At 42.1% G+C, this 24,808-nt stretch overlaps 1 protein-coding gene across 3 annotated transcripts in view; it reads right to left on the bottom strand.

Annotated features, from left to right (window-relative positions):
* Positions 1 to 24,808, bottom strand: part of LOC144610075 (wings apart-like protein homolog) — a 149,364-nt gene that overhangs the window by 19,697 nt on the left and 104,859 nt on the right. For all 3 annotated transcript variants that reach the window (XM_078428601.1, XM_078428602.1, XM_078428603.1), the window contains exons 10-14: positions 23,099 to 23,210; positions 21,927 to 22,024; positions 19,612 to 19,688; positions 11,462 to 11,637; positions 7,056 to 7,171 (exon numbers count right to left, since the gene is read on the bottom strand). In XM_078428601.1, coding sequence (XP_078284727.1) covers positions 7,056 to 7,171; positions 11,462 to 11,637; positions 19,612 to 19,688; positions 21,927 to 22,024; positions 23,099 to 23,210 — 579 coding nt within the window. The remainder of the gene's footprint in view (positions 1 to 7,055; positions 7,172 to 11,461; positions 11,638 to 19,611; positions 19,689 to 21,926; positions 22,025 to 23,098; positions 23,211 to 24,808) is intronic.

Below are 24,808 nucleotides of genomic sequence, written 5' to 3'. Positions count from 1 at the left end.
AGAGCAACAAAAGTTAACTAAAAAGGCAATACGGGGAGAAAAGATGAGGTACGAGGGTAAACTAGCCAATAATATAAAGGAGGATAGCAAAAGTTTTTTTAGGTACGTGAAGAGGAAAAAAATAGTCAAGGCAAATGTGGGTCCCTTGAAGACAGAAGCAGGGGAATTTATTATGGGGAACAAAGAAATGGCAGACGAGTTAAACCGTTACTTTGGATCTGTCTTCACTGAGGAAGATACACACAATCTCCCAAATGTTCTAGGGGCCGGAGAACCTAGGGTGATGGAGGAACTGAAGGAAATCCACATTAGGCAGGAAATGGTTTTGGGTAGACTGATGGGACTGAAGGCTGATAAATCCCCAGGGCCTGATGGTCTGCATCCCAGAGTACTTAAGGAGGTGGCTCTAGAAATAGTGGAAGCATTGGAGATCATTTTTCAATGTTCTATAGATTCAGGATCAGTTCCTGTGGATTGGAGGATAGCAAATGTTATCCCACTTTTTAAGAAAGGAGGGAGAGAGAAAACGGGTAATTATAGACCAGTTAGTCTGACATCAGTGGTGGGGAAGATGCTGGAGTCAATTATAAAAGACGAAATTGCTGAGCATTTGGATAGCAGTAACGGGATCATTCCGAGTCAGCATGGATTTACGAAGGGGAAATCATGCTTGACAAATCTACTGGAATTTTTTGAGGATGTAACTAGGAAAATTGACAAGGGAGAGTCAGTGGATGTGGTGTACCTCGACTTTCAGAAAGCCTTCGACAAGGTCCCACATAGGAGATTAGTGGGCAAAATTAGGGCACATGGTATTGGGGATAGGGTACTGACATGGATAGAAAATTGGTTGACAGACAGAAAGCAAAGAGTGGGGATAAATGGGTCCCTTTCGGAATGGCAGGCAGTGACCAGTGGGGTACCGCAAGGTTCGGTGCTGGGACCCCAGCTATTTACGATATACATTAATGACTTAGACGAAGGGATTAAAAGTACCATTAGCAAATTTGCAGATGATACTAAGTTGGGGGGTAGTGTGAATTGTGAGGAAGATGCAATAAGGCTGCAGGGTGACTTGGACAGGTTGTGTGAGTGGGCGGATACATGGCAGATGCAGTTTAATGTAGATAAGTGTGAGGTTATTCACTTTGGAAGCAAGAATAGAAAGGCAGATTATTATCTGAATGGTGTCAAGTTAGGAGGAGGGGGAGTTCAACGAGATCTGGGTGTCCTAGTGCATCAGTCAATGAAAGGAAGCATGCAGGTACAGCAGGCAGTGAAGAAAGCCAATGGAATGTTGGCCTTCGTAACAAGAGGAGTTGAGTATAGGAGCAAAGAGGTCCTTCTACAGTTGTACCGGGCCCTGGTGAGACCGCACCTGGAGTACTGTGTGCAGTTTTGGTCTCCAAATTTGAGGAAGGATATTCTTGCTATGGAGGGCGTGCAGCGTAGGTTCACTAGGTTAATTCCCGGAATGGCAGGAATGTCGTATGTTGAAAGGCTGGAGCGATTGGGCTTGTATACACTGGAATTTAGAAGGATGAGGGGGGATCTTATTGAAACATATAAGATAATTAGGGGATTGGACACATTAGAGGCAGATAACATGTTCCCAATGTTGGGGGAGTCCAGAACAAGGGGCCACAGTTTAAGAATAAGGGGTAGGCCATTTAGAACGGAGATGAGGAAGAACTTTTTCAGTCAGAGGGTGGTGAAGGTGTGGAATTCTCTGCCTCAGAAGGCAGTGGAGGCCAGTTCGTTGGATGCTTTCAAGAGAGAGCTGGATAGAGCTCTTAAGGATAGCGGAGTTAGGGGGTATGGGGAGAAGGCAGGAACGGGGTACTGATTGAGAGTGATCAGCCATGATCGCATTGAATGGCGGTGCTGGCTCGAAGGGCTGAATGGCCTACTCCTGCACCTATTGTCTATTGTCTATTGTCTAGCTTCATTTGTTACCATTGTTATCTTGAGAAGGCAGCTCATGTAATTACATTTTCTTCAACTATTATTCCTTTCATATTTTCATTTGGCCAATTGAGCCTGAAGCCTCTGTGACAAACTGATTAACATCCTTATGATTCTCCCACAGCAGGAGCCTACAGCAGAGATAATTTACAATGCTGTTAACCTGAGCAGCATGTGTAGCAAGAAAACCAAAGCACCCTGCGGAAACCCAGACAATCGCAGAGAACATGCAAACTCAGCACAGACAGCAGACAGATTCGAGCTGAGAGACAGATACACCACAAAGCTACGCTGTTCGGTCACAGTATATATTTTAACGTTTTGAAGCAGCGATGAAGCAATAATCTTACGTCTCAATGTCTTGATACTGGCAACATTGTACCGCCCCAAGCTTTAATGAGTCATAAGGTCATAAGTGATAGGAGTAAAATTAGGCCATTCAGCCCATCAAGTCTACTCTGCCATTCAATCATGGCTGATCTATCTCTCCCTCCTAACCCCATTCTCCTGCCTTCTTCCATAACCTCTGACACCTGTACTAATCAAGAATCCATCTCTCTCTGCCTTAAAAATATCCACTGACTTGGCATCTCCAGCCTTCTGTGGCAAAGAAATTTCACAGATTCACCACCTTCTGACTAAAGACCTGATCTTCTTACTAAAAGAACGTCCTTTAATTCTCAGGCTATGACCTCTAGACTCTCCCACTAGTGGAAACATCTTCTCCACATCCACTCTATCCGAGTCTTTCACTATTCTGTATGTTGCAATAAGGCCCCCCCTCATCCTTCAAAACTCCAGCGAGTACAGGCCCAGTGCAGACAAACGCTCATCATAGGTTAACCTACTTATTCCTGGGACCATTGCAAACCTCCTCTGAACCTTCTCCAGATCCAGTGCATCCTTCCTCAGATATGGTGCCCAAAATTGCCCACAATATACCAAATGCGGCCTTACCAGTACCTTAGAGCCTCAGCATTACATCTCTGTTTTTGTACACAAGCCCTCTTGAAATAAATGCTCGCATTGAATTTGCTTTCTTTACAACTGTCTTCAGCCCTGTGCAGTCTGATGCATGATTCAAATTTCTAAACATACAGTTTAGTTTATTGTCACGTGTCCCGAGGTACAGTGAAAAGCTTTTATTATTGTTGCGTGCTACCCAGTCAGCAGAAAGACAATGCACGATTACAATCAACCCATTTACTGTGTACAGATACATGATACAGGAATAATGATTAGTGCAAGGTAAAGCCAGCAAAGTCTGATCAAGGATAGTCCGAGGGTCACCAAGGAGGCAGATAGTAGTTCAGCACTGCTCTCTGGTTGTGGTAGGATGATTCAGTTGCCTGATAAAAGCTGGGAAGAAACTGTCCCTGAATCTGGAGGTGTGCGTTTTCACACTTCTATACCTTTTGCCTGATGGGAGAGGGGTGAATAGGGAGTGGCCAGGATGCAATTTGTCCTTGATTATGCTGCTGGCCTTGCCGAGGCAGTGAGATATAAATGGAATCAATAGAAGGGAGGTTGGTTGTGTGATGGTCTGTGCTGTGTCCACAATTCACTGCAATTTCTTGCAGTCTTGGATGGAGCTGTTCTCAAACCAAGCTGTGATGCATCCTGATAAAATGCTTTCTATAGTACATATGTTAGAACTGGAGCCTGGAAAGTAGTTATGACACTATAAAATAAACCCAAAAGCCCTCAGCCACTAGTAGTTTTTGTGGCTGGGAAAAATCAAAAGGCAAGGTCCAGGAGGAAGAGAACGCAACCTATCTGATGACCTTAAGTATTTCATTTCCTTTAACAGTGTGGAGGCAGTTTTCACCCTTGGGCTGGTATGAACATCCCACTGCGTGGAGACTGAATGAATCAGTGCTGCTTATGCTTCAGTAGGCTGTTCCCTGAGCTCGAGCTAACACCACTGAGTCACTGACCTTCTGTTCACTGACATCTCTTTCCATTCACTCCCCCTCCCACACACCAAAGCTCATTTCACAGCACACAGATACTGTAAGATAATTTTTAAAAAATCCAATTTACTGGCAAGATCAGCTCCATTTAACAGGGAAAATGATCTCTGCATAATTCTGATAACACAGCGATGGGATGAGTGGCACTGGGCAACAGCCCCACTGTGACTAAAATAAGAAATTAACCCGGTTGGGAGTCTAAGTGCCTCATACAGGGCAGTGCTAGTGCTGGTCAAGTTTGGATTGACTTCCATAGATGATAAAAGCCAAGCCCCATTGAAACCAAGACCCATTGAGGATCATTCAACCCCCCCCCCCCACCCCCGCAGAAATCCTCAGGGATGCAGGTAGATCCAGAATTGCAAAGGTAAGACCAAGTGCACTATGTGGGTCAATACATTTGACCACAGATGATGAAGAGGGAAAAGCTGCACAATATATTGAGCTTGAAATTAATTGAGATGGGATGCAAGGGGAACGGACTGCTTGGGATGAGAAAGATAAAGTCAGAAGGACGAGTGAAATAAAGGAAGGTAAAATTATGAAAAGAGGTGAGATCAGAAGAAAATCGAGTGCAAGAAAAAAGGTGTCAGAGACTGAGGCAGCAGGGGGCTACCTCTGGTGTGCAGGTTGCACCTAGCTACGTCTTTCTATCACTGACAGAAGCTCAGTCGATCATCTTCCATTGTTAGGCCATTTCAGGCAATGCACTGAATTATGTACCAATCATCTTCCAATGGTTGTTATTATTACACAAAAGCAAAATAATGTAAATGTTGGATATGAAATAAAACAGGTTTTTTCCAATCTTGAACTGTGCATCTTTCCATAGCACTTTCAGCTTTTTCATTTTAGATTTTCATCACAGGCAGCATTTTGCTTTGGTTTCATGATCCATTTCCTAATTTTACCTTGCTTTATTTCACTAGCCCTTCTGATTTTATCTTTCTAATCTCAAGCAATCTGTCCCGTCTCAATGAATTAAGCTGAATGTATTGTGCAGTTTTTACCTTTCCATCCTCTTCTATGGTCAACTGTCTTGACCTGACAGTGAACGTGATCTTGCCTTTGCAATTAGATCTACATGGACACCATCTTTTGGTCTCTTACCCACACTAACGTTTTAAGTTGCAAACGGGTATCACGACATCAACCCAATCAGTAAAAACAGAAAATAGTGACATATGTAATAGGTGAGGCCACAAACGCGTGGAGAGGAAATTAGTTGAAATATTAGGCCCATTGCCCTTTATCAGAATTGATGCAAGGTGATCGAATGGAAACGTGTTTTTCCTTCTCCTCTGCTGTGGCCTAACCTGCGGACTTTTAATAGTTTCTATTTTTGCATGATTAGGTCGTTTATAGCTTGGTTTCTATGTCAATATCTTGCATTAGTCACTTTGCCATCAGAAGCATTAGCAGCATTCTTGGAATCCTTGTCTGCTTGATTAGTAAGTAGAATCATTGAGGTAAAATATATGTGTTTAATAACTCATGGCACATAAGCAAGAGATCTGACAAAGACAACATCTCCCTCTTCACTGTTTCTTCACCGTAGGTCTTTGCTGATCTCAATTCCTCCCTTTAGGTTTCAATTCAAGAGCCGGGAGAGAACCATCCCTTGGAGTGCATCAACTTACCAGACAGGAAAAACAAGGAAAAATGTGTTCTTAATAGTTAGGGCTTGGAATCGTTTACTTATATTGGCTGGAGATCTTTTGTTCACACATTTAAAGTGAGCTTTATTGAGAGGATATACATCACCAGGCTAAATAAACAGATCTTGGTTGTAATTCTTAATGGACACCAACTAATTACACATTAGTTACACACTGTGGCCTTAGCTAAATTATACCACTGTGCACCTTTATCACTAGGCTGGCTCAGTGAAGACGATGAGCAGAAAGCATGCCAGAAAAATCAGGCACAGTGATTCTCATATTGGAGGGTGCAGTGGGTAGCTGAATAATAATTAACTAGCCTATCATAAACAAAGAAAATAGGTGTAGGAGTAGGCTATTTGGTCCTTTGAGCCAGCACCGCCATTCAATATGATCAGGGCTGATCATCTAGAATCAGTACCCCGTTCCTGCTTTCTTCCCATATCCCTCGGTTCCACCAGGTACAGCATGGTGGCTGGGAGAAATTAACAGCATAAACGAACTGCAATGACGGTCAATCATTGCAGCAGTATCTTCTGAAACTTTAAAAGCCTAAGCCCATTATCATTGCCATCACCACACCCTCGCTGCCCATTTAGGGATTCACCTATTCACAACCAAACACCAAATTCAGCCTTTTATGTGCCCCCTTATTGTCCACCCTGGGGCCCCACACACAAAGCCAAACCATCGACCAAGGGGATGCTTTGCTCTCTATCGTCTGTGCGATTCAGGCCATTATTTCACTTCATACTAAGGATTAAAAAACATTTGTAGATTCCTGAAAAAACAAATTGAGCAAATGCTTTTATGCAGAACTGACGAGTTTCCTCTCCGAAAAAGGAATTGCAAGCCATAAAAAGAGTGGTAGAGTGAGAAGGAGTCTACCTCCGCTTCCATTGTGTGACCACATACATGTGTTTTAATTAAAAGTTCACAAATCAGAAAATGAAAATGTTATTGGGGAAAAGCAGCGAACTATAAAAGCCAGTGTAAAACTTCAGCAAAACATTATCTAATGTGTAGGAAGGAACTGCAGATGTGCTGGTTTGAACCGAAGATAGACACAAAAAGCTGGAGTAACTCAGCGGGACAGGCAGCATCTCTGGAGAGAAGGAATGGATGACCCTTCTACAGACCCATCTTCACATTATCTAATGTGCTGTGCTTGCAGAGAACTCAAATCAACACAATACCTCACAATGACGTAAATCACTATCAGGTGTCCAATCTGCCATGTTATGCTCCTGGGAGATCAACGCAAAGCACTGGTACTGCTGGCCTTCACCCAGAACGAAGTTTATGCCACAGAGGCAACCGATTATCCGGTTTAAAGAAGTTGATTGTATTCACATTGAAAGAGGCATTGAGGAATGAGCTTAGTTGGTAAATACAATTCCATTTATCATGTTAGGAGAGGAGAGAAACTGGGCTGGAAATAATATCATTTTCTCACCAGTACTCGAATATCAAATCTCTGTTCCTGAGGTATGTATTGCGGCACCTGAAGCACACAATTCATGGTTGTACTGATGAGGTTGTCTTGCTCACCAGTCTTGGTGCTGCCCCATTCTAGAAAGACAAAGGAACAATGTAATGAAGGGTTGAACAAACTGAAAAACGAGCAATAAGTTTACTTCTCAATGGCAAATAAATGGCATCAATAATAAGCGAGACATCATTGGATACCCACAGAAATGTAGAGGGTAGGTTATCGGCCAGACCTCCTGAGCATTCAGTGTGTAGGAAGGAACTTCAGATGCTGGTTTAAACCAAAGATAGACACAAAATGCTGGAGTAACTCAGCAGGACAGGCAGCATCACTGGAGAGAAGGAATGGGTGACATTTAGGGTTGAGACCCTTCTTCAGACTCGATCCTCCTGAGCACTGATCCAGACAGGCAGATGAGGACTTTAAATTTAACATGGCGGTCGAAATTTTAAATTTAAGTCATTATATAAATCTGCAAGTTTTAAACAAATGTCGGGGCCAGTAATTCTAATCATGAAGCTACCAGATTCTGGTAAAAATGCAATCTGATTCACTGATGGCTGTTGGTGGAGCAAGTTTCCTGTCCCTTCCCAGTCTGGCCTATGACCTCACGCGTCCCAAGTGAGTTCCCTCTGCTCACTGCTCTTTAATGTTTTGCGAATTTTCAGTGTATAATTTAGTTCTATTGTAACTGCTGAAAAGAACACAAACACGCCGACCTCAAACATTGCAATATTGCATCCAGCAGTCAACCTCACCCAATACCCCAGCAACTCTTGATTTAAAAGGGAGAGTTGAACTATAGTTTGTTTCTATGTTTCGTGACTTTTTCTATGTTTCTATGTTTTGTGAGAACTCGAGATAGTCATACTTGCAGATTTATACTTGGCAGAATGTTAACAGAGCCGGCTGTACTTTTGAGAAGGCTCCGCTCCTTCAACCTCTGCAGTTAGATCCTGCAGGTGGTAGCCAGTGCCATCTTCTTCGCTATCGTGTGCCGGGGCAGCAGGGCAAAGGCCGCGGACGCCAATAGGATTAACAAACTCATCGGGAAGGCTGGCTCTGTCCTGGGAGCGGATTTGGATTCATGGGAGGTGGTCTTGGAAGGGAGGATGCTCCTCAAACTGCGGAGCATCCTGGACAATACAGCTGAGGATTACGATAGACAACAGACAATAGGTGCAGGAGTAGGCCATTCAGCCCTTCGAGCCAGCACCGCCATTCAATGCTATCATGGCTGATCACTCTCAATCAGTACCCTGTTCCTGCCTTCTCCCCATACCCCCTCACTCCGCTATCCTTAAGAGCTCTATCCAGCTCTCTCTTGAAAGCATCCAACGAACTGGCCTCCACTGCCTTCTGAGGCAGAGAATTCCACACCTTCACCACCCTCTGACTGAAAAAGTTCTTCCTCATCTCCGTTCTAAATGGCCTACCCCTTATTCTTAAACTGTGGCCCCTTGTTCTGGACTCCCCCAACATTGGGAACATGTTATCTGCCTCTAATGTGTCCAATCCCCTAATTATCTTATATGTTTCAATAAGATCCCCCCTCATCCTTCTAAATTCCAGTGTATACAAGCCCAATCGCTCCAGCCTTTCAACATACGACAGTCCCGCCATTCCGGGAATTAACCTAGTGAACCTACGCTGCACGCCCTCCATAGCAAGAATATCCTTCCTCAAATTTGGAGACCAAAACTGCACACAGTACTCCAGGTGCAGTCTCACCAGGGCCCGGTACAACTGTAGAAGGACCTCTTTGCTCCTATACTCAACTCCTCTTGTTACGAAGGCCAACATTCCATTGGCTTTCTTCACTGCCTGCTGTACCTGCATGCTTCCTTTCATTGACTGATGCACTAGGACACCCAGATCTCGTTGAACTCCCCCTCCTCCTAACTTGACACCATTCAGATAATAATCTGCCTTTCTATTCTTACTTCCAAAGTAAATCCATGCTGACTCGGAATGATCCCGTTACTGCTATCCAAATGCTCAGCAATTTCGTCTTTTATAATTGACTCCAGCATCTTCCCCACCACTGATGTCAGACTAACTGGTCTATAATTACCCGTTTTCTCTCTCCCTCCTTTCTTAAAAAGTGGGATAACATTTGCTATCCTCCAATCCACAGGAACTGATCCTGAATCTATAGAACATTGAAAAATGATCTCCAATGCTTCCACTATTTCTAGAGCCACCTCCTTAAGTACTTTGGGATGCAGACCATCAGGCCCTGGGGATTTATCAGCCTTCAGTCCCATCAGTCTACCTTCAGCAACAGACTGGTTCTACCAAGATGCAGGTCAGAACACCACAGGAGATCCTTCTTCCCTGTGGCTATCAAACTGTACAACTTCTCCTCCTTCTGTCGTGGGGTAGTCTGAGACTGACTCCCCTCCCCCCAATCTTTGCACATCCCAAATCCTTTCCACTCGTCATTTTAATTTCATGTACTTTGTGTTTTTATGACTGTTGGCAGATCAATTTCCATCCTGGGATAAATAAAGTTATATCGTATTGTGTACCAGCCTCTATCACATCCCACCAACAACAGAGAGCTCCAGCTCTAAAGCTCTGGCAGTAGAATGGTGTAAAAAGGTAGAGGATGGCCCTGGAAACCATTACCACTGACTCCAGAACTCAGTAACGCGACAAACATCGACCAAGAATCCATCGTCTAATCAATCTATTGTCCTTTCTCTGCTGATACACAGGGCTCCTCTGCATTAAATGGCCCAGTTGAGAAGTATCGAAAGAAGCAATTGCTCTTCAGTGCAAGACTCTGGTGTGAGTACCTAAATAAGCCATAAATATATCTTAACTCACCCTCACCAATCCCATGGCAGATATTTAATACATGACAGTAGGAATGACTACCACGTGACCCTTATGGAGAAAAAGGCTTGCAGTGGTGTGGAACAACCTCTTCTTTGGATTCAAGGATGACTTGCTTCTACTCTTGCTTTGTGGGATTGAGGTGACCAAGAAGGACAATGCAGGAACCACAGGTACTTCCACAGATGGAACAGGTGCCTGATAGAGTGGCTGGGCTGTATTTGAAGGTTGCTTCCAATGCATGGCTCAATGCAGTAAAGAATTATTTCACCGTACTTAGCAACCCAGTGAGAAGGAAAGGCAAACAGCTGCAGATAACAAGCTAACAATAGATGCAAATACAAAACAAAAACTGCAGGTGCAGCAATTCTGAAATAAAACACATTGGAAACACTCAGTAGATCAGGTAGCACCTGTGGAAAGAGAAGCAGAGCTAATGTTTAAGGTCCAAGACCTTCACCTGAATACTTTTAATGAATTAAGAATGGAGATTTTAATCAATTAAGAATGGAGATTTTAAGTTGGAGATTTTAAGTGTCCTCAAATAGTCTGTTCCTTAAAAATATTTAAAAGACAAAATTAGCTATCAGATAAAAGCAATGTTATAAAATCCTGAACATAATTATTTAACTTAATGGGGAACCTTAAGTTCTGATGAAGGATCTTTGATCTGAGACGTTAACTGGTTTCTCTTTCTACGATGCTGTTTGTCTTCATTTCTGTTTTTGTTTTGTATTCCAGATTCTGCACGTTGATTTTTCTCAATCTTAAGTCATGTTTGCCTTTTGTTAGCTGTGTGTAAAATCTAATTGAACATCACAGATGGAGGGAAGCAGCAGAATAATTGCCCACAAACACAATTAAGCTGGAAATGTGTCTCTCAAAGTAACAGTACTTTGAGAGATAAAGTCTGGATGCATTTCCATCATCACAATTTATGGGAGAGCAGTGTAACTGGTCACTGACTGAAAACAAAATGAGCAACTTGAAATTCGCAAATAAGAGGAAGTGGTTTTATTGAAAGCACATTGTTAAATGCGACCAGATTGTGTCGGTAAGACTCCACTATCAGGAACCTGCTCTATTAACTTTATGGGCCGGTAACAGGTAGCACCATGTTGAAATGAACAGAACAACAGCAGGGTGACTCAGTTCTGGTGTTGGCAGCTGCTGCAATTATTGGAAAGTGATATTTACAGAGGGACGCTGAATATAGCAGACATGCCAAAGTACTGAGCATACAAATTCTTTGATCATTAAATGTTGGGAAGCTAGGTCGACTTTCAGGCAATGCACTTTCAATTTAAAGCCTGAAGCAAAGGGCCAGTAATGAGTAATGATGAACTTGGAGGAATTTAGAAGTACGTGCAACAACTTCTGGTTTTTCTGGCTTAACAATGCACCACAGCAGTTTACTACAATCCACTCTGAAAGACACAGTTGGTCTCAAACCCTAATATTTTATGCACTATTAATTTAATGCTTCAACGCAGATGGCAGGGAACAGGCATAGTTCCATCGAAACATACCATTGTCATTGGTCAAGTTTAGCAGAACACCAAAAATGGCTCTCATGCAGTCCTCTACTGCTTTGCCGATATGACATGAGGCATTGTACCCAGGAAGAGAATTGCTGTTTGCTAGGCAGATCTTGCTGTCTTCCCGATTATACCGTGTGATCAACTGCTCACAGTGTCGTAACGCCCTGCGGATGAAGCACATCAACAAGATATCAGGAGAGGAAGGGGCGTGCATTGGTACATGCAAATCTGCTTCAACAATACAACAAAATCAGATTGCAATGAAATGATTTAACGAATATTGAAGTCTGCAATACTTGGAAATAAAAAATGAAATATGATGATCAAGTAGTATGGAAATACCATTTTGTTCGAAAGGAAAAATACCAGGAAAGTTTAACAGCTGCTACTGGAAAAAGGAGTTGGCTATATTGCACCTTGAGTTTATTTCCCTGTTCAACAAGATTGTGACTTCAGCTATATTCTGTGGCCGGTTCCCCATAATTTAGAATTCCGAGAGGTTACAGTCCAGAGGAAAGAAAGTGTTCATTTGGAGGACACAGCATGGAAACAGGACCTTTGGACCCAGAGTCCATACTGACTGTCAATCACCTGGTCACACCAGTTCTACGCTATCCCATATTAATGAGCTGATTAAATAGTTTAACCATTCCTGTCCACTCTTTAAATTTATTTATTTCATGCAGACCTTGAGCCAGATAGATTATCCAACCTGGCAATCTTAACCCTTGCATTATTGAAAGCAGTTTGTTCATTACAGCTTAATTGCAACAATGAACTGAACCACCTTGCCTTGAGTGCTGCATACCTAGAGAGAGCACCATGTATTTCATACACTAGTTTCAATGTCACAACATACAGAAAATGCACCGACTCCAGGCAAAGCTTGACGACCGATTGTTTCAGCAACCATCTGCCCAGTCACAGGATGCAAACACATCAAGAATGGTCAAGAATCAAAACCTATAAAACCACAGGTGGCACTCTGGGTTTGTTAATGAACAGGCAATTGGATTTTCACAAACACCAACAGATGTTTGCAAATGCCATGTTTCAATACAAGAAATGCAACATTGGGTTCTGTGGCAGTCACTACCCCCTAAACAATTCATAGCCCATCAAGTATTGAGAAATGGAAGATGTGCTAAGGCATAATTAGTGTGTACCAGACCAAGTAAGTAACAGGGCAAGCACATCAGCTGTGCAGTCTCCCCAATGTAGGCTATTCTTACTGACATTAAGAGCAAGGTTGTTTTGCTGGCACCATTTGGTCAGTCATTCGATCTCCCTCTTACACTCTGACTCATTGTCATCTATAATTCGTCCAACAATGGTGGTGTCATTAGCATTGAAGATCGAGTTCCAACTGTGTTCGGCTACATAGGCGCGAGCATTGAGTGGGCAGAGCAGGGCGTTGAAGGGGCTCCTATGCTGATGGTTATCGAGGAGGAAGTGTGTGTGCAAATTCTTACAGGTTATGGTCTGTTGATGAGGAAGTTAAGATCCAGTTGCATAGGGATGCGCAGAGACCCAGTTCCATGAACTTGGTAAACTGCTTGGAGGGGATGATGGTGTTAAATGCTGAGCTGCAGTCTATGAAGAACAGCCCGATTTATGTTTTTATTGTCCAAGTGGCTTAGTGCAGAGTCGTGAGCCAGTGAGATCGCATCCTTTGACAATCTGCTGTGGTAACAAATTGTTGTGGGTCCAGGTTCTTGTTGAGGAGTTAATATGCGCCATAACCAACACCTCAAAGCACTACATCACCATAGACATTAGTGCCACTGGTTGGTAGTCATTGAAGCATGTCACCCCAGGCAGCAGTATTACTGATGCCCTTTTAAAGGATTTTATACCTAAAAGCTTGAGAAAGTGATCGTGACCCATCAACTTGAGCCATCGAAATCTGTGTGGCGATTGTCTATTTAGAACTATTGGGAAGTAGTTTCAAGAACTAGAATTATTAATAATGAATAAATTGATTTTCCAAGCCAAGATAGTGTGCAAAACCAGAGGGCAATCTTAGAATTAGTGCGCTGCCAAGCACCAGCTACAAAGAAGATAGACACAAATAGCTGGAGTAACTCAGTGAGACAGGCAGCATCTCTGGATGGAAGGAATGGATGATATTTCGGGTCGAGACCCTTCTTCAGACTGAGAGTCAGGGGAGAGGGAAACGAGGGACATGGAAGGGTAAGGTGTGAAAAGCGACGGTGTTATACTCCGAGCCGTAGTCTATGAATAACAGGCTGATGTAAGTGTTTTTACTGTCCATGTGGTCCAGTGCAGAGTGGAGAGCCAGTGAGATTGCATCCTCTGTTGACCTGTTGTGGTGGTAGGCAAATTGTATGACCCAGGTTCTTGCTTTGGGAGGAGTTGATATGTGCCATAACCAACTCATCAAATGACCTTATCACCATGGATGTTAGTGCCATCAGTCAATAGTCACCTTACTCTTCTTGGGCACTAGTTTGTAGATGCCCATTAAAATAATTTTATATCCTATACCTAAATGCTTGAGAATGTGGTAGTGAACCATCAAGTTGAGCTATCAAAATCTGTATAGTGATTGCACATTTAGTACTATTGGACAGTAGTTCCAAGACCTAGAATTATTAACAAATAAATTGATTTTTTTTCCGAATCAAGAGAGTGTGCAAAACCAGAGGGCAATCTTAGAATTTGTGCTGCTGCAGGCACCAGCTGCACATGCTTCTACACTACAAATCACAGATCTATATGGTGACATTTCCAAAGTCTAAGCAAGATCTTGTGGAACATCTGGATGACGGTGTACAGATTTAGCATGGTGCACTTGCAGTAGAGTAAATAGTGAACTAATTGTTCACTACTTATCATGGTGAACTTCCCCATTTTTGAGAGGCAGAAGGATGCTGAAGTAGTTGAATGTGGCTGGCCAAGGATTATACCACGATGAAATCTTATGGCAATGATCTGTGGCTGGGCTTATTGGCCTATAACAATCAAACTCCATTTGTGGCTCCCGACTTCAATTTTGGCTAGGATTACTTGAACATCAACAGTCAAATGCAGTCACGATATCATACGCACTTCACCTCGAGAATTTGGTCCCCCCACCCCCCTACATCTGGCGAGGGAGGTCTTTGCTGAGTGTAGATAAAACATGCATTAGCAAACATGTGGCACACCTTGTATCACTTTACTTGCAACTAAGATTAGATAAGCAGTGCAACAATTCAATTTGTTGTCCAGCTGCAAACAGAAAGTAGCAGGGGGATTTTCACATTGGTTGATCATGCCACTGTACTGTTAGTTTTGGAGAATATTTACTGTTTGCAACTTCCCTTGAAACATTTGGCCTTAGTGATGGACAATGAACACCTCAGCCAAAGCACACTGTGTCTCTCCTATCCTCAATGTTTTTTTCAAGTGATGTTTAATATGTGGAACAGTATTAATTCAACAGCTGAAGGGGGGGCAGTGGAAGTATTCAGGTTTCCTTGCAAGTGTTTGGCCTGATTCCACGAGATAACATCAGGTTGAGGGCCAATCGTTGAATGCAATCCTTTGTGGGACTAAACTGATAATGAGGCATTTTCAATGTAATAATCGAAAAAACAAAGTATTAAATAAGGGTCTCAACCCAAAACGTCACCCATTCCTTCTCTCCAGAGACGCTGCCTGTCCCACTGAGTTACTCTAGCTTTTTGTGTCTATCTTCGGTTTAAACCAGCATCTGCGGTTCCTTGCACAAGTAATAAACACCCCTGTTTCCATGAACTGACACTTCTAGGTATCCACACAGGTAACTCAATGAAGTATTAATGCTGATATGCATCACGTTAAGTAGGATGACAGCATCACGTTAAGATGCAGATCTGTGCTGTGTCAGGACATGTAGACTGAAAGTGAAATGACTCGCGTAACAAGAGCAGAGAGCCGAAAGGGGGGCAGGTGGCAGATTCAATAACAGCTTCAAGATGGCACTGGATACTCAAAGGAGAAACTTTGATAGTGTTGATCAGAAATGGAAAACAACTAATTAGAAAGCTCTTAAAAATTGCTGACAAAAGGAAGATGTACCACATTGCTGGCACCTGTGCCACATTGTCATAAAGGAGCTAATTCGTTAAGTATATTAATTATTCAAAGAATTTCACAGCTGAGAAATATGTCATTGTTTAATATGCTCATGCCTATCAACATGCTCCACACAACTACTTTCCCTTCTATTTCACCAGTAAATTTAATTTTCACCCCCTGTGTTTATCAAGCTTTCCCATAACTGTACTAATTTGTCTCAACTATACTTGATGCCACATCGAACCAGCAAATAAAAATATTGTTTATTCTGAATTCTCTACTAGATCTGTTAATGACTATCTTTCCTTAGGTCCTTCATCTCCAGACTCCTCAAAACTGATAACAAAATTAGAGGTTTGGTTAGGTAGATAAAGATCTCGACTAGGTAATACTGATCATAGTTTCGAGACAAGAGCTCCAACTTGTTCATTTTCCTCAAGTAATAATTTCTCAGTTCTTTATCATGTTTTTATTTATACTTTCTCCAGTGATTCTTTCTATGACTGAAACTAAATCTGTGTGCAATTGCTTGGTCTCAACAGGATTCAATAGAAATGCTTTCTTTTAAAAAAAATACTATGCCTTCACTGGTAATTTCCAATTTGTTAGCCGCAGCTAAATGGGCAGTACGCCTGCCTGAGTCACAAGATTGTGGATTCAGGTTATATTCAGATTTAGGCACAAAAATCTTGGCGAATGCCCGTGTGGTACTCAGGGATGAACACATCATCAGGGAGCTGACTTTAAGATCAGATGCTAAACCAAATTCTACCTGTTCTCCCCAGGTGAGTGTAAAAGCTCCCATGACATCACTTTTACAAGTAGTGGAGTTATTGGATTGTTCCATGCCTATTTATTTATCCTTCAATTATTAAACAGAATGCTGAAGAAGGGTCTCGACCCGAAACGTCACCCATTCCTTCTCTCCAGAGATGCTGCCTGCCCTGCTGAGTTACTCCAGCATTTTGTGTTTGCCTGTTTAATACGCTAGTTTACCAGACAATTACTTCCCCAAGAAATTCAGTGCGCATGCCTGTGGAGCGTTTTTTTCTTGCAATTGGATGGAGTGCCACTCAGTGGTTACATCTAGAAACCTGACAGAAGTGGTAGTGAAAACACAGCCCACTGCATCCAACTGCACCACCTCTTGGTCAAAGGAAGGCAGTTGGGACAGATAAATATTTCCTTTTGAGTGTCAGGGAAGGGAAGCGAGGGCAGGCAGAGGCCACCGAATTGAAAACAACACACTGCAGATTAGCAGAAACATGTTTTCACATCTGTCAGAGGTGCAAAGCACACTGGCAGCTAACGTTAAGCAAAACGAGGCAAATGGAAAATATTTATTTTCTGCAAGCTGCATTCTCCATGCCGACTCGGGTCAGGTAGCGGAAAACAATGATGTAAAATGATGCTCCAGTGAGCAAGGGCCGCTCAAAGCTGCTGACAACTATTATATTCAGCCAACTGTCTGTGTCAACCATGAACCTGCTGGCAACAGAAACATCCTTTTTTTTAAAAATATTAAAAACGCACAGCTGTACACAGTCGCAGTTTCAAAAGGGGAAATGTGAACATGACTGATCAGAGCAGGAAGGCAGTGTAAAAGTTGCTCAGCAAAACAGCTTGCCGAATAACTGCCTTTGGCAGAAGATCAGGCTAAAGATTTAAAACGATTTGTCCGGCTCATCAGTGGGGAACAGCAGAGGAAAATATTATGTTTCCTTTCCTCAAATGGGCTTTGAGCTTTCTTACTCCACTATGAAGCCTGTTGGACAAAGGGGGGGTTGTGGAGCAAACTCATTGGACTGGGAATGCAACTTTAACCGGGGGAGGGGTGTGCAGACAGGGTGATGACGCCCTCTGATTTGTGATACCTGCACTGCGGTAGTGTTGAACGCCTGCTTTCTCAGCTTCAATCTCATCGGATAATATTTTCAACTAATGCAAGTACAGCCAGCATAGTACACAGTACATGGCCCTAGATTTGACTTTGTGATTAGTTATCAAACTCGCACTCTGGAGCATGGCTAGAACACAGTGAGAGACAGGCAGACTCAATTTTATCGCCAGCACCAGAATTGGTTTCAACTCCCTCCTGTACTATATCGAATGATTACAGCATTGGTGATATACAGTGGGATTATCTCACTACTGCAGGTCATGGGGCCATGTGTGACGATGATCACGTCCTGCCTTTTGACATAAATAAATTAAAGGCCACGTTAAAGGCAGCACAGTAGCACAGCACCAGAGACCTAGGTTTGATCTTGACTGCAGGTGCTGTAAGTTCCCCTTGTTACCCCGTGGGTTTTCTCCAGGTGTTCCAGTTTCCTCCCACACTCCAAAGACGTACAGGTTTGTAGATTCATGGGCTTCTGTAAATTGTCCCTAGTGTGCAGGATAGAACTAGTGTCGGGGTGATCATTGGTCAGTGCGGATTTGGTGGGCCGAAGGGCCTGTTTCCACGCTGTATCTCTAAAATAACTAAACTATAAGAGGTTCCAATATTGCAACCTCTACAAACCTGACCACAAAACCACGTGGAAACCAAACTAAACGATCAAACAGATGAACAGTGAGTACAGAAAGAGAGGAATAAAACTGGTTTGTTGGACAAAAGGGAGAGCAGACCCGTACTCGAGGGATGACATGCACCACAACATACTTGGATGGGATCGTTCTCACGGAGGGATTAACCAGTGCTTCAGGAACAGATGTAAATTAATTTGGTGGTGACAATGGATACCACAATTAAATAGAAATGGGAAGTTTGAGGAAGATTACTCCACGGTAAGGAAATCCAAGAATAAAAACGGATTAAACATGACAGTGGACTGCATGTGCATAAATGCAAGGAACATGTCAAATAGGATGCAGTAACTTATGCCTTCTGCGGAACTCTTGGGTTGACAAGAAGAAAAAGTCTGGCTCCAGAAAAAGGACTAGAGGTATGTGCTTAGGAATGGGACAACAGAGGGGTGTGTGCTTAGAGACGGACTAGAGAGGGGTACGTGCTGAGACGTTTGGATAGAAATGTGGATATTCAGGAAATGGAGAGATATAGATCATGTGCAGGTAAATAAGAGTTGCCTTGGCATCATGTTTGCGCATTGCGGGGTGGCAGGGCCTGTTCTCGTGCTGTACTGTTCTATGGTGGGGCAAAATCAAAATTTGAGACAAAATTACTTGGCAATTGTGAAAATATGGACCAACAAATGAAAATTAGCACTATTTTTATAATAGAAATTGTGTCTGACAAGCTTCATAGGGTTCCACCATTAAAAAAAACCCCAATCATTGTTTTTCCCCCAAAATGGAAAGCAATTTAACACTTTGGTTTGGCTGACTGCAGCAAAGAGGTTAGTCTCAGCACAGGTTGTTTGCTGCATTCAGAAATCCACTGACAGCTGGTGAATCATTGACCCCAGACTCTCAGACCATCAAAGCTGAGAGATCCGGGCAACTGAAGGTTTGTGAATGTGTTTCATAGTTAAAAGTCATTAACACAGGAGAGGTTAAAAACACAGATTAAAAAAAAAAAAAGTTTTGTGATTCAGACATCTGAAGTACCGGGTGATAAGGCACATGTTAACAAACAACGGATCTCTTTGGCTTACATGAACTAAAGTTGGTGTCCATTGTTGGCTGTATTGTTAACTAAATAAAAACTGAGTAGTAAATGTCATTTAGCAGATCAAAAGTAAAACTCTCCCCATCCTCTCCTCATAAAATTGCGCTGCACAGATTTCTCAGAAGTAGATTCTAAAAACATCAAATCTTACATTTGGGAGGTATTTCTCCAGTTTTGCAGGTGAGAGTCAGAAGAAATTCAAACTCCTTTGATAATTTTTAATTATATCTCCAGTGCCATTGGAAAACTGAAACTAAGTACACTTTAACGAATTATGTGGTGAACGGGGGAAATACTTGGATCTAGGTACAGACAATATCTTGCGCTCACCTTAAAGGGCACACAGTCAATCACAAACAATCATCACAACAAACTGAAAACATCCAGGTAAACTTCACTTCCCACACCAACACACTGAGGGTTTCTTCCACCACACACCTACCTGGCAGAAGACATGATGAGCTGGGAGTCTTTGTACGCTATAAGGTAACTTTGGTTTTCTGGATTGTGAACAGTGACCTGATTAAAATAAATAAATTAAGACCGTAAGTAGATTTACCTGTGGTACATTCAAACCTTAAGGGAAGTCAATGTTCCATCTCAGTATTCAACTTCCAAATCACATCAGCAAAATAAAACATGGCGCAGCAGCTCAAATACTTACAAATGCATCTTAGTTTCCACTGTGAATTTTATCTTAAGTGGACCGTTCCCCATCCTTGTTTCTACATTCCCCATCATTGTTTGTGTGCTTCTCAACAGGGGTAAGCCATCATCTTTTAACCTGGAACCCCAAAGTGGGATTGGAGGTTTACTGGTGTTATGAATTGAAACATTTGCAGGGACCCAAGCAAAACATTTCTTCCATTATCCCACCAATGGATTGAGTTACTAATCGTGTTGTGAAGTAGTACTAAGCCTTTTGGTGACTGACCCAGTCCAGGAAAATGGCTGAGTTCTCGAGGACCATTTTTAACCTGGAAAGGTTCAGGACAATTTTACGGTTGTGGATAATTGCGCGCATAAGTGAACCCTGGATTTGGGAAAATGCATTTATGTGAGTGAAAATGTACTCTAGAATGAGAGTGCAGCACACATTGTCGCAATGGCAGGGGCAGAGTTTGCAGCATTGTTGCCAAAGAAGACACTCAATGAAGTTTGGAACCAGCTTTCCTTCATTATATGTACTGGAAAGTACAGAAATAGGACAGTGGGTTGAATAAGCAGCTAGACAGGAGCAAGGGCTTTAGTTTCCTTGGATCTTTGCTCTAGTTCAGAGGAGGATGGAGCCTGTGCAGATCAGACGAGTTTACCCTCAACAGAATTGCGACCGCTGTTCTGGCAGGGCGATCTGCTCATATTGTTGGAGGGAGAATGAAAAAGGGAAATGGAAACATATGTAACATTAACAAAGAAAAACGAAAACCATCAGAGAGTCGTACAGCGTGGAAACTGGCCCTTTGATCCAACATGCCCCATCGACATGAGTAGTTGTAGGGTGATTTTAGACCAGAGAAAAACAAAATTGAAAAGGGCGCAGGGTAAATTAATGGAGGATGCATATGGACTCATTTCATCACTGCCATCGGGAAGGTGGTGCAGGAGCCTAAAACTGTAATGTCCAGGATCAGCCTTTTAAACACTACAACCTCAAATAAGCTCTGAACTATAATACTATTATTATTATTGCACTACTATTGTTTGTTTTTTGAGTATGTGTGTATATATATATAATACATATATAATATATATATATATATATATGTCTGTGTGTGTGTGTACTTGTGAGTATGTGTATGTTTTTTTCTATCTCGTTTATCATTGTTTAGTGTACTATGTTACATATTCTGTTGTGCTGCAGCAAGTAAGAATTTAATTGTTCTATCAGGGACATAAACACTCTTCACACACGAAACGTGAAGCAAAGTTGGAGCAGCAAGCACAATTAACCATGTGAATTATGATGCAACAATAACAGACGGCTAAAATAAAACAGCAAACACTAAATTCAATGAATGGGAAGGATATAGAAGGGTATACTTGCAGGGAAATTACAGGTGTGATAAAGGAATTGTGATAAAGCAGGACCATTCTCGAAGGTCCAGCCCTGATTTGACCTCCCAAAATGCAACACCTTGCACACCTGCATGAAACTCCATTAGCCATTGGCATAGCTGATCAAGAGCCTGCAGTAATTTTTGATAAAAGGAGGAATCCAAGGAGGTAAAGAGTAATGCAGAAGTCAGGTTAATTACTCGGCCCATTATAACAAAAGTCCAGCAGTCAGAGACAGTAGTAGAAAAATAAACTGGCGGCACATATAAGAGAGTATCTAAACTATCTAAAAAAATCTACTTTTAGATAGTTTTGAGATTTACCATAGAAATAGGAAATTTAATCATGGACACTTTTGGCAATGCAGATAGATAACGGAAAACAGAAGGGAAGAGCTTAAAAATTTAAAGGGTATTGTTTGCAGGACAGTGTGGAATGAGCAGATAGAATACTGCTGCCTCAGAGTGGCATGAATGGGTCAAATTATCTCCTGTGATATAAATCACTGATTCTGCGAACTCATCTGACATCAAAAAGCTGGATAAATGGAGCCCTTGTGTGCCAATTACAGTGAAAGAATGCTATTCAGTAATGCTGTTTAGATATCAGAATGAAACATTCCTCTATTCTGCGAAGTATTGTTGTGACTTGTGCTCCAAATGCAAATTTAAAATGGATGCCGTGCATCACTGTGATACTTACACTCTCCAACACACGTAAACAGCGCTCCGCACCCCATAACGATGCAACCAGTTTGTCCTGCTCCTCATTTTTACTCAACTGTTCCGCGCATTCTTTCACTGTTAATGTAGAACAAGATTTAAGATGGTGAAGTTTGACTTTTCTTCTCAGACTGACTGAAACATAGATCAGAGAACTGAATGCTAACAACTTTAGAAAAATGACCCAGATGAAAATTGGTACAAAATCTCCAAGAGGATGGAAAACAATACAAGCTCTAATCCCTTGCGATGTAGAAATCCATTGAACCTGTATATATCGATACATTCACATTAGAAAAATCTTCAATTCTTTGCAGCGCACTCAACAGATAATTCTAAGGAAAATAAAACAAATTCCAAATATATAAAATGTGTAGGAAGGAACTGCAGATGCTAGTTTATATGGAAGATGGGGAAAGATTCCAATGAGATACCATATTTAATACCAAACAATTGTGGATGTCTCAATGGAGCAAATATGTTTCGAGCCTCCAGACAGAAACAGGACCCAAATAAAACATCCGCCACAAAATCGGAAAGAGTTAATGTTTGTGGTTGATGATCTTTGCAAACGGTCTTTCTCTATCGATGCTGTCTACCGATGAATTATTCCAGCATTTTCTGCTTATATTCATGGGATTTCTTTGCCAGAGTGCTGTGGAGGCCATTAATGGATATTTTTAAGCAGAGATAGATTCTTGATTAGTACAGGGGTTATGGGGAGAACGCAGGAGAATGGGATTAAGGAGGAAAGATAGATCAGCCATAATTGAATGGCGTAGACTTGATGGGCTGAATGGCCTAATTCTGCTCCTATCACTTACGAACATATTTCAGATTTCTAACAAAGTTTTTGCTCTTGTTTCATTTATAACCATGAACATCCCCAAAATGAAAAATGGAAAAGTAAGACCTGTCCTCATTGCTACTACAGTTGTCAAACAATGGAACACATTGTCAAACACTTCCTACTCTTACCTTTCAGGGTAGTCAATTACGATAGATGCAATGAATTAGCTTCAAAATCTGGACATTAATAGATGGTGACTGCTTCCATTGGCGGACACCAAGAGAAGGTAGAATCATGCTTGCATTTGGAGAGATTCTGTGAAAATATAAAATAACCCACTCGAATTCTGTGTAGACATGTACCTTTATCCACAATGTGATCCAATCCTCCCAAGAGTCTCAATTCCTCTTTAAACCAGTCGCCTGCTCGCTTGGATGTGAGGGAAAGCAGCGTCTCCATTGCCAAATGTCCCGTCTGTCCAAAAAAAGATTCAGTTTCAAACGCAAGAAAGGCACAGCATATTCCCACAAATTGTTTAATAGACCAGGTCCCACAAAATAATACAACATTTTGTGGGGCTGGCATTAGCCATCAGTCATCCACAAGCACATAACTCTTCTGCAGCGGACAGCATTATTCTTTTGCTCTCTTCTCCCAGTGTAATGCTTCCTTTGGTACCTGACCTTTGGCAGTACGACACTTGTGAATATGCACAATTAACAACATTTGAAACCCATCCACATTTAAGTCTCTTCTCACCTGTCGTTCTGAGTAGCAAGTGATTAAGTATTGATTTTACACTACCTTTCACGGTCCTTGGCAAATCCTAACATAGTGGCATTTGTTTGCATTGGTAACTCCTAAAAATGTTGAAAATGCCAGTGGGTCGGACTTCATAAAGCCAGCAACTGGAAAATGCCTGAAGAATACAAACCTCGTAGTGTTTGTATTTGGTCATTTGGTTTAAAGCTTTTGGATATAAAAACTCAGTATATTTACTTAAACAGGTTGCTTAATGATGGCAAAACAGATAACTCTATTCAGGTCAATGGTTGTGTCAGTAATTTCACCTGCCCAATTCAAATGACCTCTCGTGTTCAAAAGAACACCGTAGATAGACAGAGGGGTGGAACAGTGCTTAGGTTTATGTTTTTTATTGTCATGTGTACGGAGGTACAGTGAAAAGCTTTGGAGCAATTTTTTTGAACTCGAGAATGGAATCACAAAGGCTGCACCTTCGGAGCAGCCACATGCTCTCACATCATGGGGTGGGTAACAAGGACCCGTCAGTCTGTGACCCTGCCCTACTCCATCCCTTGGCAGCCTTGCATTGTCATAGCCCCTTCCATCTACAGCTCCAGTTTCATCCCATCACCCAACATCCACTTCCTCCTCCACCCCAGCATCTCCTCCCTGGAGGTCCCTTCTCGTCTAGCCCAAACCACTTCTTCCATTGCACACTCTCTCCCTGTACAATTGGGACAAAGACCAGCCTCCTTCTACCCAACTCCATAACCCCCCTCTTCACTCCACTCTCCTTACTTTCTGTCCTTTCCACCTCCTCCATCTTCACTCCTCGTCATTGCCAGCACCTTCCACCTCGACCCTCCCATGACACGAGCAACAATTTTACACCCTGACATGTGAACATTACGAGGGAAAACTAAGTTTGCAGAGCCTGTGTAATGATTCAAGATGTTTTAACTGAGCTCTTCAACTGAGCTATTTAAAAAATAAACTAGCAACTTGAGCTGCCAGCCTTGGCCTGAAGTGCAGCATATTCATTTTGATTACCTGATGCCTTCAACAGGTTTTCCTGTAATTGGTCTGTAAATGTAATTTAGTTTCCAATTCAGTTATTCCGTGTGATTTGGTCCTCGCTAAAGACAGTTATTGCCCATCCCTAATTGCTTCTGATCTGAGTGACGTGCATTTCAGAGGGTATTTAACAGTCAACCACGTCAGTGGGTCTCAAGTCACGTTAAGGTCAGACATGACAAGGATGTAAGTTTTCATACCTGAAATGATATTAGTGAGCCAGTTGAGGTTTTACAGTTCGATTTATTCACAAA

Source organism: Rhinoraja longicauda, chromosome 35 (assembly GCF_053455715.1).
Source record: "Rhinoraja longicauda isolate Sanriku21f chromosome 35, sRhiLon1.1, whole genome shotgun sequence".
Classification (NCBI taxonomy): domain Eukaryota; kingdom Metazoa; phylum Chordata; class Chondrichthyes; order Rajiformes; family Arhynchobatidae; genus Rhinoraja; species Rhinoraja longicauda.
The sequence above is the reverse complement of the archived record's forward strand: the minus strand, read 5'-3'. Positions and strand labels throughout refer to the sequence as shown.